Source organism: Bos taurus, chromosome 15 (assembly GCF_002263795.3).
Source record: "Bos taurus isolate L1 Dominette 01449 registration number 42190680 breed Hereford chromosome 15, ARS-UCD2.0, whole genome shotgun sequence".
Lineage (NCBI taxonomy): Eukaryota > Metazoa > Chordata > Mammalia > Artiodactyla > Bovidae > Bos > Bos taurus.
The window spans coordinates 80,737,323-80,752,731 of record NC_037342.1 but is presented as its reverse complement, the minus strand read 5'-3'; the positions used below and the strand labels follow the sequence as shown (position 1 = coordinate 80,752,731).

At 60.5% G+C, this 15,409-nt stretch overlaps 1 protein-coding gene and 1 long non-coding RNA gene across 12 annotated transcripts in view; both read left to right on the top strand.

Annotated features, from left to right (window-relative positions):
* Positions 1 to 9,143, top strand: part of SLC43A1 (solute carrier family 43 member 1) — a 30,431-nt gene extending 21,288 nt beyond the window's left edge. For 3 of the 10 annotated variants that reach the window (XM_024975524.2, XM_024975523.2, XM_059874955.1), the window contains 7 exons: positions 1,754 to 1,900; positions 1,988 to 2,023; positions 2,451 to 2,533; positions 3,558 to 3,699; positions 4,133 to 4,206; positions 6,780 to 6,903; positions 8,460 to 9,143. In XM_024975524.2, coding sequence (XP_024831292.1) covers positions 1,754 to 1,900; positions 1,988 to 2,023; positions 2,451 to 2,533; positions 3,558 to 3,699; positions 4,133 to 4,206; positions 6,780 to 6,903; positions 8,460 to 8,713 — 860 coding nt within the window. In that variant the 3' untranslated portion in view covers positions 8,714 to 9,143. 10 annotated transcript variants of the gene reach the window in all.
* Positions 9,144 to 12,655: 3,512 nt separating this feature from the next.
* LOC101903906 (uncharacterized) lies at positions 12,656 to 15,378 on the top strand. 2 transcript variants are annotated; one of them, XR_811724.4, is made up of 3 exons: positions 12,656 to 12,975; positions 13,259 to 13,428; positions 15,281 to 15,367. It is a non-coding gene; the product is annotated as an uncharacterized lncRNA (long non-coding RNA). The 2 variants fall into 2 exon arrangements; XR_237626.5 differs by having other exon boundaries at positions 12,661 to 12,975; positions 15,294 to 15,378.
* Positions 15,379 to 15,409: the final 31 nt, after the last annotated feature.

The following is a 15,409-nucleotide window of genomic DNA, read 5'->3' as shown; positions in this document are numbered from 1 at the left end:
CGGAATGGGGCAGGTCCCTTCCAGGCCTGTGGGAGAGCGGGTTTCTTTGCGCTGGGCTCCCTGCAACCTCCAAGCCTCTTGGGTCAGACGCCCCCGGGGGAGCCAGCCACCAGGTTGGGTCCGCGCGCCCCGGTTGGTTGGCGCCCCTGCTGGCCGCGTCGGGGAGCTGCGCCTGCCTCCCGCCCGGCCGCTTGGCGGGGCGTCAGCCAGGAGGTGCGGGGAAGCCGATGGGAGTCCCGAGATGGGGATTTGAGTCCAGCTCCTCGGTTCCAGGCCACGTGACTTGGGTGGGTCGCTTAACTCCACTTCCCCCGTCCCTTAAGCTAGCACGAAGAACACCCTGATGCTGGGAATGATTGAAGGCAGGAGGAGAAGGGAACGGCAGAGCATGAGATGGTTGGATGGCATCACCGACTCAATGGACATGAGTTTGAGCAAACTACGGGAGTTGGTGATGGACAGGGAGGCCTGGCGAGCTGCAGTCCATGGGGTCGCAAAGAGTCGGACAGGACTGAGCGACTGAACTGAACTGAGAACACCCACCTCACAGGGAAGTTAGTTGGGAGGATTGAACGAAGGGAGGAACATGAGCTCTCTGTAAACTGAGGCATGCTGTGAGGTTCTGAGGTGGTCCCCACTGATGGGTCCCCCAGGCAGAGCTGTTACGGGCTTGAGCTGAGTCCGTCTGACCTGCAGCTCCCAGCCCTGGGACCTTGGGCAGGTCAATGGCTGCTCTGAGCTGCAGTTCCCCATCTGTCTGATGTGCGGCACACTGGGCTGTAGTACAGAAGCCGCCTGTAGTGCAGGAGACCTGAGTTCGATCCCTGGGTCTAGGTGATCCCCTGGAAAAGGGATAGGCTACCCACTCCAATATTCTTGGGCTTCCCTGGTGGCTCAGACAATAAAGAATCCACCTGCAATGCGGGAGACCTGGGTTCACTCCCTGGGTTGGAAAGATCCCCTGGAGGAGGGCAAGGCAACCCACTCCAGTATTCTTGCCTGGAGAATCCCACGGACAGGAGCCTGGTGGGATATAGTCTGTGGGGTTGCAAAGAGTTGGACACGACTGAGCGACTAAGCACAGCACAGTTTCATAACATGGGATGATGCATGTCAGGTGTGCAGCACACGGCAAATGCCTAGTAAATAGTAGCCAGAGTTATTACCAGGCAGAGAAGGCAATGGCACCCCACTCCAGTACTCTTGCCTGGAAAATCCCATGGATGGAGGAGCCTGGTAGGCTGTGGTCCATGCGGTCGCAAAGAGTCGGACACGACTGCGCGACTTCACTTTCACTTTTCATTTTCATGCAATGGAGAAGGAAATGGCAACCCACTCCAGTATTCTTGCCTGGATAATCCCGGGGACGGGGGAGTCTGGTGGGCTGCCATCTGTGGGGTCGCACAGAGTCAGACATGACTGAAGCAACTTAGCAGCAGCAGCAGCAAGCCTAGGATACACACCTGGAGGTCACCTGAGAATGTTCTGGTGAGGGAATTCCCTAGTGGTCCAGTGGTTAGATCTTGGGCTCGAACCCTGGTCAGAGAGCTGAGATCCCACAAGCCACGCAGCGTGGCCAGAAAAAAAAAAGTCTCCTAGTGAGATAGTTACAGAGCTGGGCGACTCGGAGGCCGGAGAGGCTGAAGCAGCCCCTCTCCGAGTTCACTGCAGCGGTGCCCACCAGAACGGCACCCCCTGGGATGCCGCACACTGGAGCCCCGGGGCTCAGGGGCGCCCCCCGCTATCCCCCCAGAGTCTGTGCCCCTGCGCAGGAGCCTCTGCTCCCCCATTTTCCTGTGGAGCCTCCTCACCATGGGCATGACCCAGCTGCGCATCATCTTCTACATGGCCGCCATGAACAAGATGCTGGAGTACGTGGTGACCGGCGGCCAGGAGCATGGTGAGGTGCTGCTGAGCCCCCGGGGGCTGGAGGTGTGGGGGGCACGCTGGCCGAGCTCCCCTCACCCTAGCTTCCGCCCCCCAACAGAGACGGATGACCTGAAGCAGAGGGCCACAGAGACAGGTAGGAGGACAAAAGCTTAGGCCTGGACCCTTACCCTCCCTGTCGTCGGGTGACCCGTCCTTGGGTCGTCCGGCCTGGCTGTGTGGGGGATCTGAGAATCTGGGGATCAGAGGGGGAGATCTTGGTGTTCCCCTGCCTCTGCTGGAGGTGGGTGACAGTACCCACTGGGCTGCCTGGCCGTGTGGGGGATCTGAGAATCTGGGGGTCAGAGGGGGAGATCTTGGCGTCTGCCCTCTGTGAGGCCGGGCTGCCGGGTCCGCCCGCCAGCCCCTGACCCCCCCCTCCCGCCCGCCCAGTGGGTCAGAGGGGGAGATCTTGGCGTCTGCCCTCTGTGAGGCCGGGCTGCCGGTCCGCCCGCCAGCCCCTGACCCCGCTCCCTCCCGCCCGCCCAGTGGAGTTCTACTCCTCTGTCTTTGGGGCCTTGCAGCTGTTGTGCCTTCTCACCTGCCCTCTCATCGGCTACGTCATGGACTGGCGGATCAAGGACTGCGTGGACACCCCCACTCCCAGGTGACCTGCCCCGGGGTGGGGACGGCTCTGTGCTTTCACACCCAGTGTCTTATTCCATTCTCCCAAGGACCTGGGAGAGGAGGGGCCCATGCATTTTACAGATGAGGAAACTGAGACCAGGAGGGGACGTGGCTGCCTTGAAAATGAGCACAGCTGGCAGTAAACGCTGCCTGTGCCCCAGGCACCTGCACTGTCCTATTTAACCTTGCGCCGGCTCCCTGAGCTAGGTACACACATTATTATGCTCGCTTCACAGGGCAGCCAAGACGCAGAAAGGTTCAGGAACTTACCCAAGATCACGCAGCTTTTAGTAGGAGGTTCCAGAGCCTTTGTCATGATGAGCACACTCTGGAGCCTTCTTAAGGTTAGGAAGAGATCGATCCGGTGTATTAGATATCTACTACTGTGTAACGAAGTACTCTCAAACTTTGCATCTTTAAACAATATTTATTATCTCATCCTTTCTGAGAGACAAGAATCTGGGAATGACTTAGCTGGGTGGTTTTGGCTCAGAGTCTTTTTGAGTCTGTTCAGACTGGTGTAACAAAATAGCAGACAAAGTAGCTTGGGGTCGGTGGAAATTTCTTTCTTATAGTTCTGCAGGCTGGAAGTGCAAGAGCGGGGTGCCAGCATGGGTGGGTGAGGGCCTTCTTCAAGGCGGCATATTTCTCAGTATCATCGCATAGAACTTGTGGCTCAGACGGTAAAGAGTCCACCTGCAAAGCCGGAGGCCTGGGTTCGATCCCTGGTGGGAAAGATCCCCTGGAGGAGGGCATGGCAGCCCACTCCAGTATTCTTGCCCGGAGAATCCCATGGGCAGAGGAGCCTGGCGGGGTACAGTCCAAGGGGTCCCAGAGAGTCAGACAGGACTGAGCACGCACGCACGCACACCAGATGGTGCTGGAGGAGCCATGCTTTGAGAAGCACATGGCTGGAAGAGAGACTTTCTTCCTTTCCTGGTGCCCTGAAATGGGAGGGCGGGCCGCTGAGGAACTTGGGGCCAGTGACGGCCTGTCCTGCGCAGGGACGGGGCGGCCACCAAGTCCGTCAGACCACCTTACCGCGAGATCCAGAAGCTCACCAACGCCATCAACGCCTTCACCCTGACCAACCTGCTGCTCGTGGGTTTCGGCATCACCTGCCTCATCAACAACCTACACCTCCAGGTACCATCTTCCATGCGCCCCGCGCTCCCTGCCTCATGGTGGTCTCCCCGGCACCAGCCTCCGGCGGCGGGGTCCCCATCCTATGGGTCTACTTGCCCTGTTCTCCAGGAGGTGTCTCCGGGAGGTCGGTGGGCGAGGAGACCGCCCCGTGGGCTCTGTCCCCTTCCCCGCCTCTCCGCACCTCCGCTCCCGCCCCCACCGCCCCTCACCTTCGCCCCCTCCCCTCTCCACACCCCCGCTCCGCCCCCTACCCTCCTTCCCTCCGCCCCTCCGCCCCCTCCACTCCTCCCCTCCGCCCCTCCACCTCCACCCCTCCCCTCTCCGCACCCCCGCTCCCGCCCCCACCGCCCCTCCCCTCTGCCCCCTCCCCCCTCCACACCCCCGCTCCGCCCCCACCACCCTTCACCTCTGCCCTCTCACCTTTCCGTTTCAGTTTATGACCTTCGTCCTGCACACCGTGGTGCGCGGCTTCTACCACTCGGCCTGTGGAGGCCTCTACGCCGCTTGGTGAGTCAGCCTGGCGGATGGCCTTCCCGAGGGCTCCCCTTGGCGCACCCCTCCCCAGCCTCCGTCCCTGGAATGCTGGCGTCTGTGGCGCTCCTTGGTAAAGACCCTGCCTGCCAGTGCTAGAGACGTCAGAGACGCGGGTTCGATCCCTGGGTGGGGAAGATCCTCCAGAGGCGGGCATGGCAACCCCCTCCAGTATTCTTGGGCTTCCCTGGTTTCTCAGTCGGTAAAGAATCCATCTACAATGCGGGAGACCTGGGTTCGATCCCTGGATGGGGAAGATCCCCTGGAGGAGGACATGGCAACCCCCTCCAGTAGTCGAGCCTGGAGAATCCCATGGACAGAGGAGCCTGGGGACTCCTGTGGTTCACAGGGTCACAAAAAGTCAGACACGACTGAGCGACTTAGCAGCAGCAGCAGCAGCAGCAGGGTAGGTGAGGATCTGGAGGTAGTCCAGCTCATTGCCCTCTCCCAGCTCCCTAGTGACGGGGAGCTCCCTGCCTCCAAGGCAGCCCTCTTGGGACGACTCCACCGTCAGAGCGTCCTCCCTTAGGGGCAGCTGACATCCTGGGTTTGGCCCTGCATCTCCCTCCATAACGCCCGCTCCCCTTCCCGCAGTGGCCCCTCTGCCCCCGTCAGCCCTGCTGGAATCTCCAGACCGCAGTCTCTTTGCCTCATAACATGCCTGCTTCATGTGGGGCGACCTCCCCTCCCCTGGCACCGCGTTCCCCTTCCTCTGTGGCTTCTGGTTTCCATGCTGAGTGTCTCTGCTGTCCGTGTGATGGGGAAAGAGGGGTGACGACACCCTAACGGCTGTGGACCGCTTACTCCACGGTGGGTGCAGGGTGAGACGCTGACCCCCTCCCTTATCCAGACCTCGGGGCAGCTGCACCTGGGCCGGAGGTCACCCTGGATTCCGCATGCTCATTGCTCACAGCCCAGGTCATGCTCCACGCTCCGCAGACGCCACGCGTGGCCCTTCTCGGCATCCCTGGCGATGGCACGCGCGTCCTGGCTCGTGGCTGCCGCCGCCTCCCAGCAGCCTCCCCCATCTGCCCTTGCCTCCCCGGTATTTCTAACGCAGGAGCTGTCCCGTTAGGACATACGTCTCTTCCCATCTCTCCACGGCTGCCTCTCGTCTCACATTGAGAAAAAGCCAAAGGCTCTGTTATGGCTCAGAACGTCCTGCCGGGGGACGTCCCTGGGCGTCCAGTGGTTAAGAATCTGCCTTGCGGTGCAGGGGATGTGCGTTCGATCCCCGGGCAGGGAACTGAGATCCCAGAAGCTGTGGAGCAGCTCAGCCCCACGTCACGACCGGAGGGTCCGTGCGCCACAGTGAAGCACGCAGCCAAGATCCCGCGAACCCGACTGAGACCCGCTGTAGCCAAATAGATAAATATATTAACATAAATGAAGAGACTCCGCAGGGTCTGGCCCCCGGGGGCCTCTCCCTTCCCTCCCCACCACGCTCACCCCGTCTCCCGCTGCAGCTGCCTCGTGCTGCAGAAACCTCGTGCGCCCCTTCCCAGCACCCCTCTTCCCGGCTGGTTCTTCCCCCAGACGTCCACCAGCCAGCTGTCGCGCCTTGCTCGGGGCTTTCCCCAGAGGCCTCTTCTGAGCCTTGCCCACCTCCCTAGAAGCACCCCCTGCTCTGCTCACCTCTGTTCCTCAGCACCACCACCTTCTGACATGCGGTGCTTTCTTGGTTTTCGGCCGCACCACGCGCGATCTTAATTCCCTGACCAGGGACGGAACCTGTGTCCCCCTGAAGTGGGAGCTGGGAACCCGAACCGCTGGACCACCAGGGAAGTCCGCACTACGTGTCTATCTCGCCTGTTGTGTGATCACTACCCAGCCACCCAGAATGCCACCTCCAGCTCTGGTTCTTTGCTCTCTCTCCACGCACCTAGAACAGTGCCTGGCGCATGGTAGGAGCTCGATAAGTAATGTGTCAGAAGAATAAAAACAGCCCAGTGAGGTTAGCACTCTCCCTGTTTTTAGGGAAGGAAATGAAGTTCAGAGAGGCTGAGTTACTTGCTGTTATCACACAGCTGGTGGTGGTGGTTTAGTCACTCAGTCGTGTCCGACTCCTGTGACCTTGTGGACTGTAGTCTGCCAGGCTCCTCTGTCCATGGGCTTTCCCAGGCAAGAATACTGGAGCGGGTTACCATTTCCTTCTCCAGGGGATCTTCCCGACCGGATCGAACCCTGGTCTCCTGCACTGTAGGCAGAGTCGTTACCAACTGAGCTTCGACGGAAGCCCATCACACAGCTAGTAGGTGTCAGAAACCGGTTCTGTAGCCTTCAAATCATAGCATATACCCTCGAGGCCAGGGCATATGCAGAGAGCCTGAGACTTTTTAAAAGTTTTTGCCGTGCCACTTGGGATGGAACCCTCGCCTCCAGCCCTGGGAGCGCGGTCTTTAGCATTGGACTGTCAGGCCCATCCTGAGCCGGAACTTTTAACCTCTGCCTTGCCTAGTGGACAGAGCGTGATGTCCAGGGCTGGAGGGCACAAGCTGGGCTGGAGAGGGGCGCGCGCCCCTCACGCGGGGCCCCCTTCTCTTCGGCAGGTACCCGTCCAAACACTTCGGGACGCTGACGGGCCTGCAGTCCCTCCTCAGTGCCGTGTTTGCCCTGCTGCAGCAGCCGCTCTTCATGGCCATGGTGGGGCCCCTGAAAGGAGAGCCCTTCTGGGTGAGTGGCAGGGGGGCGTGGGGGCCATGGGACCCCCCTGCCTGGGTGCAGCTGAGGAGCTGGGGGTGGGGGGCTCTCGCAGGTGGTGGAATCTTTCATTCTCGTCTCAGCCAGGAGGCACCGTGGAGGTCGCTCATCTGGGGGTTCCCAACTGGTGGTCGGTCAGACCTCCTTATAGACGCCCCAGCCTGGGCCCAGGACGCTGTAATAAGCTCCCAGGTGACCTGGGGATTGGCCCAGTCCTGATCCAAGGCAGGGACCTTCTCTCCTAGAAAGGGCTCCTCCAAACCCTCTGAGCTCAAACACCCCCCATGCTGGGGCACCAGCTGTTGGTCTTGTTGGAAAGGCTTTTCCTCGCTTTGAACTGATCCCACCTCCCTAAAGCTGACATCTGCCCCAGGGACCCACGCGCTCCCCTCAACCCTCCCGCCAGAGCATGACAGCCACTGTGTCCCGAGTGCTCAGCAGGCGCTTATAAGTACATCAGTGCAGTTCAGTGGCTCAGTCGTGTCTGACTCTTTGCGACCCCATGGACCGCAGCACGCCAGGCCTCCCTGTCCATCGCCAACTCCCGGAGTTTACCCATACTCATGTCCATCGAGTCAGTGGTGCCATCCAGCCATCTCATCCTCTGTCGTCCCCTTCTCCTCCTCCCCTCAGTCTTTCCCAGCATCAGGGTCTTTTCCAGCGAGTCAGTTGTTTGCATCAGGTGGCCAGAATACTGGAGCTTCAGCTTCAGCCTCAGTCCTTAGTGTATTTACACTGAACATGGCCACCATGGCCCAGAGGATGGGGGATGTAGACTCGAGGTGACTGGCCCGTGAGCCGCCCCGTGAGGAATGGGGTGGGCTGTGTGCAGGGTCTGAGCGGGGCCTCCCGGGCCTCCTGCCCCCGCTGCACAGGGCACCCACACTCACCCGCCACCACCCTGCCACGGGACCCCACTGCCCACGTCCTCAGAGGCCCAGGCTCCCAACCCACACCAGGTCATTTGGGCCCTGGTGTCAGGTGGGGTTCAGACCCGGCTCTGGAGCTTTATGGGCATCCCGTGAGATGCTAGCAGAGAGCGGCTGCCCACAGCAAGGGCTCGCTCTGTGTATCTTCCGGCCCAGAACCAGTACCCCCTAAAGGAGATCAGTCCTGAGTATTCACTGGAAGGACTGATGCTGAAGCTGAAACTCCAATACTTTGGCCACCTGATGTGAAGAGCTGACTCACTGGAAAAGACCCTGATGCTGGGAAAGACTGAGGGCAGGAGGAGAAGGGGATGACAGAGGATGAGATGGTTGGATGGCATCACCGACTCAATGGACATGAGTTTGAGTTAACTCTGGGAGTTGGTGATGGACAGGGAGGCCTGGCGTGCTGCGGTCCATGGGGTCGCAAGGAGTCGGACATGACTGAGTGACTGAACTGAACTGAACTGCACTGCACTGAAGAGGACCCGGGGTGCAGATGGCTGCCTTCTCCTCCATGAGGGAGGCTGAGTGGCCCCCGAGGGTGAGGAGGGTGGACAGATTGCCTCTTTTTTCTCTTTCTCTCTCCCGGCCCTGCAGGTGAATCTGGGCCTCCTGCTCTTCTCACTCCTGGGGTTCCTGCTACCATCCTACCTCTTCTGCTGCCGTGCCCGGCTCCAGAGGGCAGATGTCGCCTGCTGGGGGGGCCCCCTGAAGACGCACGGCGGCCCCAAGGTGGCGGCCTAGGCCCCCCGAGTCCCGGGCCTGGACCACAGGCGGCCGTCGCCTGCACAGAGGCACTGTCTCTCCCTGTGACCTCCGCACAGCGCCAGGGATCACGGATTTATAAATAACGGGAGAAGTTCTATTTTTGTGGGGACGTGTGAAAAAGAAAGAAAAAAAAAAGAAATCCCCAAAGCCATGCTCTATTGACCGAAAACGCCCCCTGTGCCAGGATCGCACCTTCTCGAGCCTGGGGTTGGAGGGCCCAGGGTGCAGCCCTGCACTTCCTCTGGGCCTCGTCTGAGGAGCCTACCTGCTGGTGCCTTCTGGGGGCCTGTGGGGTCAGCGAACAAGTGACCCCTCAGCTGTGCAGGGCCCAGGGTACATGCGATCGCGTGTGGAACTCCCTTCTCCTCCAGGGAAAGGGGCCGAGGTGTGCCGGTCATGTCCTGAGGCCTCGGCTTGGGAGCGAAGCCCCTCCTGGGGGCTGAAGGGCAGGTTCTCTCCCTGACGCTGCTGCCTGTAGATCTCAGAGGAAATAAAAAGGGAAGTGAGAAACTGGCTGCGGTGTGCCTGCCTGTGTCTGGGGTTGGGGGGGGGTGCGGTGTCTTCCCACACCTCCATCCCCCTTCCTCACCCAGGCTCAGCTGGGCATTAACTAGGACACTTAAGGTGCCAGCCCATCCACCCCCAGCTGCCTGCCTCAGCTCCTTGTTATTTGCCGTGCCCTGGAGCGGGTGGAGGTCCTGCCCTCTGCTCCCACCCGCCTCCCCACTTCTCAGGGTTTGGGGTACATCTGGCAGGGATGTTGGCCTTTCTCTCTACTGACGATCAAGGCTTTGGAAAAAATGCTAAGGCGTGCCTCTTGAACTTTCTTGTCATGCGTCTCTGGAGGTCTGTTGAAAGTAACATTTTTGGGGGGGCGGGTGTCGTGTTTTATCTTAAAACTTCATGCAAATTTCGAGCTTCATCTTGTGCTATATTTATATTTACTTTCAGGAATAAAGGGAGACTTTAAAAGTTACCTGCATCAAGGGAAGACACCGTCTTTGAGGGCAAGGGGCCTTCCAGGAAGCTATACCTCATTTATCCCACTCCTGCCTCTCTTTCTGTCCTGGGACATAAACCTGAAACTCACAGAGGGGAGGGACACGGCAGGGAGGGGCCTGTGTGTCCTTGCTCTGCCTGTCCCAGCTACACAGGCCCCTCACTGCGTCCTCACCGTAGAGGTCGGTGTCTCCGGGTCGTTTTGTAGAGAGAGAAAGACTCAGACAGGTTAAGGCACAAGACCCAAGGCACAGAGCTGGCAGGTGGTGGGGCTGGGCGTTGTGGCTGCTGAGTGCGAAGCTCAGGTCTGCCGATGCAATCAGCAGAATCCAGGAGGTTCTGAGATTTGTCAGCCCACCTCTCTGCTGCCCTCTCAGGGCAGAGAGGAACCACAAAGGCCTTATGTACCACCCTACTCCCAAAAAACCTAGGAGAACCCCGAAATAATGGCCGTGGAGGACAGTATTGCAGAGGAGGCCTCCCTTTGTCTGCAGTTCTCTTTAGAAGCGGATTCGGTAGCCTGACTCCACCATCTGACGGATGTCCAGCGGGGTCTGGAGACGCGGCTAAGCCACACGGCGCAGCCCTGGCTGCTCACAGCCCAGGCTCCTGGCTTCCCACGGTGTCCTTTACGCAAAGTAGGAAACCAGATTTGGACCGCATCCGCCAACGGGTTGGACGGGCTCCCAGCAGCCTTGCCTGGGTCTCGCTCCACTCTGTGCCCGGGGACCTTGACTTTCCGTCTGGAGAGGGGCGGGCGGAGGGAGCCGGGCTGTGCGGCCCGCACTCTGCGCTCCGCAGGCGGCGCTGCGTGGCTGCGGCTGGGACGGGGTTGAGGGAGCCAGGGGGGACCCCACACCCTCCCTCGACAGTCCCTGCCGGCTCGTCCGCCTCTCCTGGGTCGCATCTCCAGACCCCTCCCCTAAGACAGCCCCGTGCCCCCCGACCACGGCGCCACCGACCCTCGAGGCTGAAAGAGGGGGCCTCGATCGCGCCCCCGCCCCTGCCCAGAGGGCGTGGGACCGGGTGGGGGACGCAGGCAGGGATCTCGGCCTCTTGGGGTGGGGTGTCTTCTCGCCCCGCGTCCCCGGGGCGGGGGCGCTTGGGGAGGGGGCTGGCGGGGGCGGCCGTGAGCTGGAGCCTGTTTGTCGCGGCGCCGCCGAGTGGAACAGATGGCTGGGAGGGGGGGAGAGGGTACGTGGCGGGGAGGAGGAGGCTGCGGGGGCCGGGGGCTGAGGAACGCGGGATTTCGACGCCCCGAGTCTCCCGGGAGAGGCGCCCCTCCCCACCTCTTCCCAGAAAGAGGGGGCGGGCAAGCGCCTGCCCTTTCTCCACCCCCCCCAAGACCCCCCCCCCGCAGACCCCACCGTCCCCCTGGGGGCGCGCCCCTCATCCCCGGGACCCCCAGAGTGGGCGGCGTCCAGGCCGCCGGGACGCAAGGGTTAATGGGGGTCCCCACCCCCGCTCCGAGGGGCGAGGGGGCGGCGGGACGCGGGGCGAGACTTCTGGGGGGAAATGTGCCAATTGGAACGTCACGCAGATGAGCTGAGGTGGGGGCTGGGGTCGGGGCACAGGGCGGGGGTCGGTGGGCGAGGGACCCGAGGGGCGGGCTGGGGGCTCCGGCCAGGGCAGTGATGGGGACCGCCACGGAGGCCCGCGGGTCTCTGCAGAGGAGGCCGCCCCCCGACCCTGCGCCCCAGAAGAACGAGGCTCTCCTCGGGCGTGACCCTCACCGCGGCCCCGCCCCGTCTGTCTCCTGCATCCTTCTCCGCCCCTATCTGCGGCATCACCCCTGTCCACGCAAGAGTGTTGCCCGTGGCTTCCGCCAGGATCTAACTTTTCTCTCTTTGCTTTCTCCTGTCTGCCCCCCTCCCTCGGGACCACCGCACCTCCGAGGAGCTGTTTCTCCGCCTTCAGAGACCTTCCTAACCCAACCCCACGTGTTAAAATGCAGATTCCAGGGCTCAGGGAGAAACTGGCCCAGTGGGTCTGAGGGGCTTGGGAACCTGCGTCTTAGCTGTTTCCCACCCGAATCTGATAGGAAAGACCTTCACTTTCAGAAACACTGGGCAGGGACTGGGAAGCCTGGATAAGCCTCCCTCAACGGCCACTCGCAACCTCTCTCTCAGGATCCTGCCCTCCCCTCTGCTCGGTGTAGTCACCTGGGCTTCCAGGGGACAAAAAGGTGCCAGGAAGGACAGAAGGAAGCAGGGAGGGAGGAGGAAGGAGGAAGCAGCGAGTCTGTGCCTGCTGCTCCCTCTCTGAGCTGTGCCTTCCTTAGCCTTCCTCTCTCTGTGCCCGGCCCTCTGCCGCAGCGGGGAGCCGTCCTCAGTCAGGCCACCAGCCTTGCCTCACTATCTCCCTTCCCTTCCCCACCTCATCTGAAGTTTCTAGGAAGGCCAAAGGCTCCTGGGATGGGCCGTTTGGGTCTTAGGAGGGAACGGCAGAGCCCAAGTCCCCACCTCCCCAAGAAAGAGGCAAAAGCACCCCTGGGATTGAAAGAAAAACCAGAGGAGGCGGGCAGGGCTCGGAGAAAGATAACAGCAAACAGATGGGTGACCTTCAAGGGCCTTGCACTTACTCCCCACGACAACTCCCTTAGGCAGGCGCTGTCGCCCCCATGTTGTAAATGCAAAACCAAACGAGGGATGCTCAGAGAGGTTAAGTGACTTGCTCAAGGTCACACTGCAAGTGGGAAAATAACTCGGTCATTCACACTTCTACGTCTCCCAGAGCCTTTCTCAGGAGGTTGCTGGGAGGTGCCCCAGGCCTGCCCTGCCTGCCCCACCTGCCCCACCCCCGGGGGCCGTGGGGACAGGAGAGGGGACCATGCAGAGATGAAAGGGGAACATCTGATAAGTCTGGCTGGAAGCATTAAAAATTCATCTAGAAACCTGACCCCGGCTGGACCTTGGGCCTACCACCTGGACTGTCCCCACCTGGCGGCCTCTCAGAGCCTGATGGGCAAATGTCACTTCCACAGGGACCTGGGAGCCCCCTCCCACCCTCACCCCGCAAGTCTTTGCCTTTCATAGGAGAGGGGTTCTCTCATGGATTTGGGAGCTAACATCGGGAGTCAGCAGCTCAAAAAGCAGGGCTGACAACCCTCCCCCCACTCTGAGTGTAAGAACCTTAGAGGTTTAAGGGCTTACGGACCTTGTCATCTGGTGTCCTTCTCTGCCTCTCCCCACCCAGTAGGAGAGATGCTCACGCTCAGGTTAGGATTCCTGCGCCTGACTGTGATACCCACAGTGGCCGGTAAGGGGCAGCCACCTCCTGGGAGCCGGCCCTAGCCTGAGCCTCTCCCAGCAGCTTTGAAGGAGGAGAACAGAACCCCACGGCTGAGGTCAGCAAGATGGAGATTTGGCCTTGGGGAGGGGCTCTGGACTCTGTTATCTGAGGCAGGGGGCGAGGGTCCCATGTCTGGGGAAGACTGAGGAACTTTAGGAGAGGTGCAAAGTGGATTTGTGGTGTTCACATTCACGGTAATGGAGGGCCCACATGGTGCAATCTTTCCAGCTGGAGTGAAGGTGTCGGGGGGAGGGCAGGAGAGAAAAAGATAGAAAGCGAGGACCGGACGCTGCAGGGCCTCCGAGGCTTTGCTAAGACATTTTATCTTTAACTTGCAGGGGAACAGGGAGCCCGTGGTACGTGCCTGAGTAACACAATGACATAATGCGAGTTCTGGTCTGATGGATCTGGCCAACATGGGCCCGTGGAGTGGGAGGCAGGGAGAGATCGAATGCAGGAAATCGGGAGAGGAGGTTACTGCTATTTTCTTCCACATTCTAGGCATGAGGTAATGAGGAGATGCATCAGGCAGGGAGCCGGGGCTGCGGCGGGGGGAATGGGAAGGAAGGGCTGGGCGGGGGCTGCGGGGGGACCGGGTGGGTGAGCTGATGGGAGATTCAAGGAAGAAACGGAGGAGCTCACCGCCATGGGTGTCGGGCAGCCGGAGAACACAGAAAGCAGGGAACACGGGCTGGGGCTGGGCACTCGGTGTGGGGGGGGTGGTCCAGGAGGTTCCTCTCCGGGCTGGGAAGTGTTGCACAAACCCCCTCCCCTCTCTGAGTGGGCCTCCACTGCCCTCCTCGGAGCATCCCTGGGGGGTGGACCGGAGGGCCTTGCAAGGCCCTCCGGTCTCAGAGTGTGCGGCTCAGGCTTATCTGTCTGTGTTGTCTGGGGAGGCTGGGGTCTGGGCATGTGAGATCTCGGGGTGGTCTCTGTGCGAGCACTCACGGGAGTGGCTGTGCATGCCGTCAGTATTTGGGGTGCATCTGCCTGTTTGTGGGGCCCGTGGGTGTTGGCGTGCCTGCACGTGCTCTCTCTCGCTCCGCGTTGGTGCAAGTGTGTGTGAGCGAGCGTGTGAGCGTGGGTGTACACGTGATGGGCGTCCGTGGGTCTGTCTGGGCGGGTGGGGGCGGGGGTGGGGGAAAGTGGCCTTGCTGTCGGCTTTCTCCCGAGGCTCACACACCCCCCTCGCTTTCACCGTTCTGAAATAGCATCTGGACCAAAAGCCCATGAATATTTCACGACGATAATTCTGTGACCTGGACAGCCTGCTTCTGATTTACCAGCATCCTCCCCCCTCCCCCTCCCTGCCCAGGCCCCAGTGGTCTCTCCTCCTTCAGAGCTCTTGCAGGCTGGCCCCCTAAGCCCACTCATCAGCCTCCTCAAAGCCAGCATGACAGGCGCCCCCGTGAGACCCCAGATTCAGCACTCTCCACTGCACCCCAGCCTCACACCTTTATCCAAAGTCTGCCTGCTTCAGGCCTCAGATGGTAACTCCTGTTCCATCCTCCACTCTCTGCCAGCCTTCTGGGACCCCTGGCCAAGGCCACAGGCCCTCAGTATCCTTAAGCCCTGGCACCACGGTATCCTCTTTCCATCCCCAGCTTCCAAGTTACATTCTTAACCCTAAATTTAAACCATCCAAGTCTCCCCCAATTGCTTCTGGCAGACGAGACTCACCCAAGTCCTCAGCCAAGGCTCTCCCCTTTCCCTAGCCTCTCCTCCACACACCGGAAAGAAGCTTCTCATCATACCTCAAGTGAGCAAGACACCCCGACTTGGGATTCTCATCCCTCTGATCACCAAAATCCCTCGGCTTTTCCACTAACCCTCTTGGAGAACTGCCTCTCTGACCGGATTCCTCCCTGATGTCTTCTGCCTCACAGGAGCCAAGGGGAAAAGCCCATTGGCCTACAGGGTTGCTGTGTACAGCTGTGCAGGTTGCACTCTGCACAAGGGCCGAGTGTGAGCTGAACTCCAGCTTTTTGCTGTTTGCTAAAGTGTTTGCTGCAGTCTGAAGCTGTGTTGCCCTAAGGAAGAGGTGTCTTTTTCAGGTTTACCCAAAGCCATGTTTGGGCTGGCTGTGACCATCGCTGCCCATGTTATCACTCCTCCTTGCAGGGGAAAGTGAGATGCTGCTTTTTCCTTCCTGAAGGAACAGGGCCTGGGAGATAACCATTAGCCAGGCTGGAGGCCTTCCCCAGGTCTGGCTTCATCGGCACAGACAACTCAGGGTCGGCTGCAGCCGCTTCTCCTGGACAGATGAGGAGGCGAGGTGTGATCAGCACACTCCTGGCTTTCGGATTTCACCTGACCTGCCCGGGGCTCCACAGTCACCCACTTCTTCCTCTGCCTTTCAGTTTCTTTTCGTAGGGGAAACAGCAGGAAGCACTTGGATGCTGTGGAATGGCTCCTGATTGCTGTCTAACTCTCCCGGCCCCTGAAAGCGTGATGGTTCTAAGCCCTTCTCCCACTTTTGAGATCCTGAG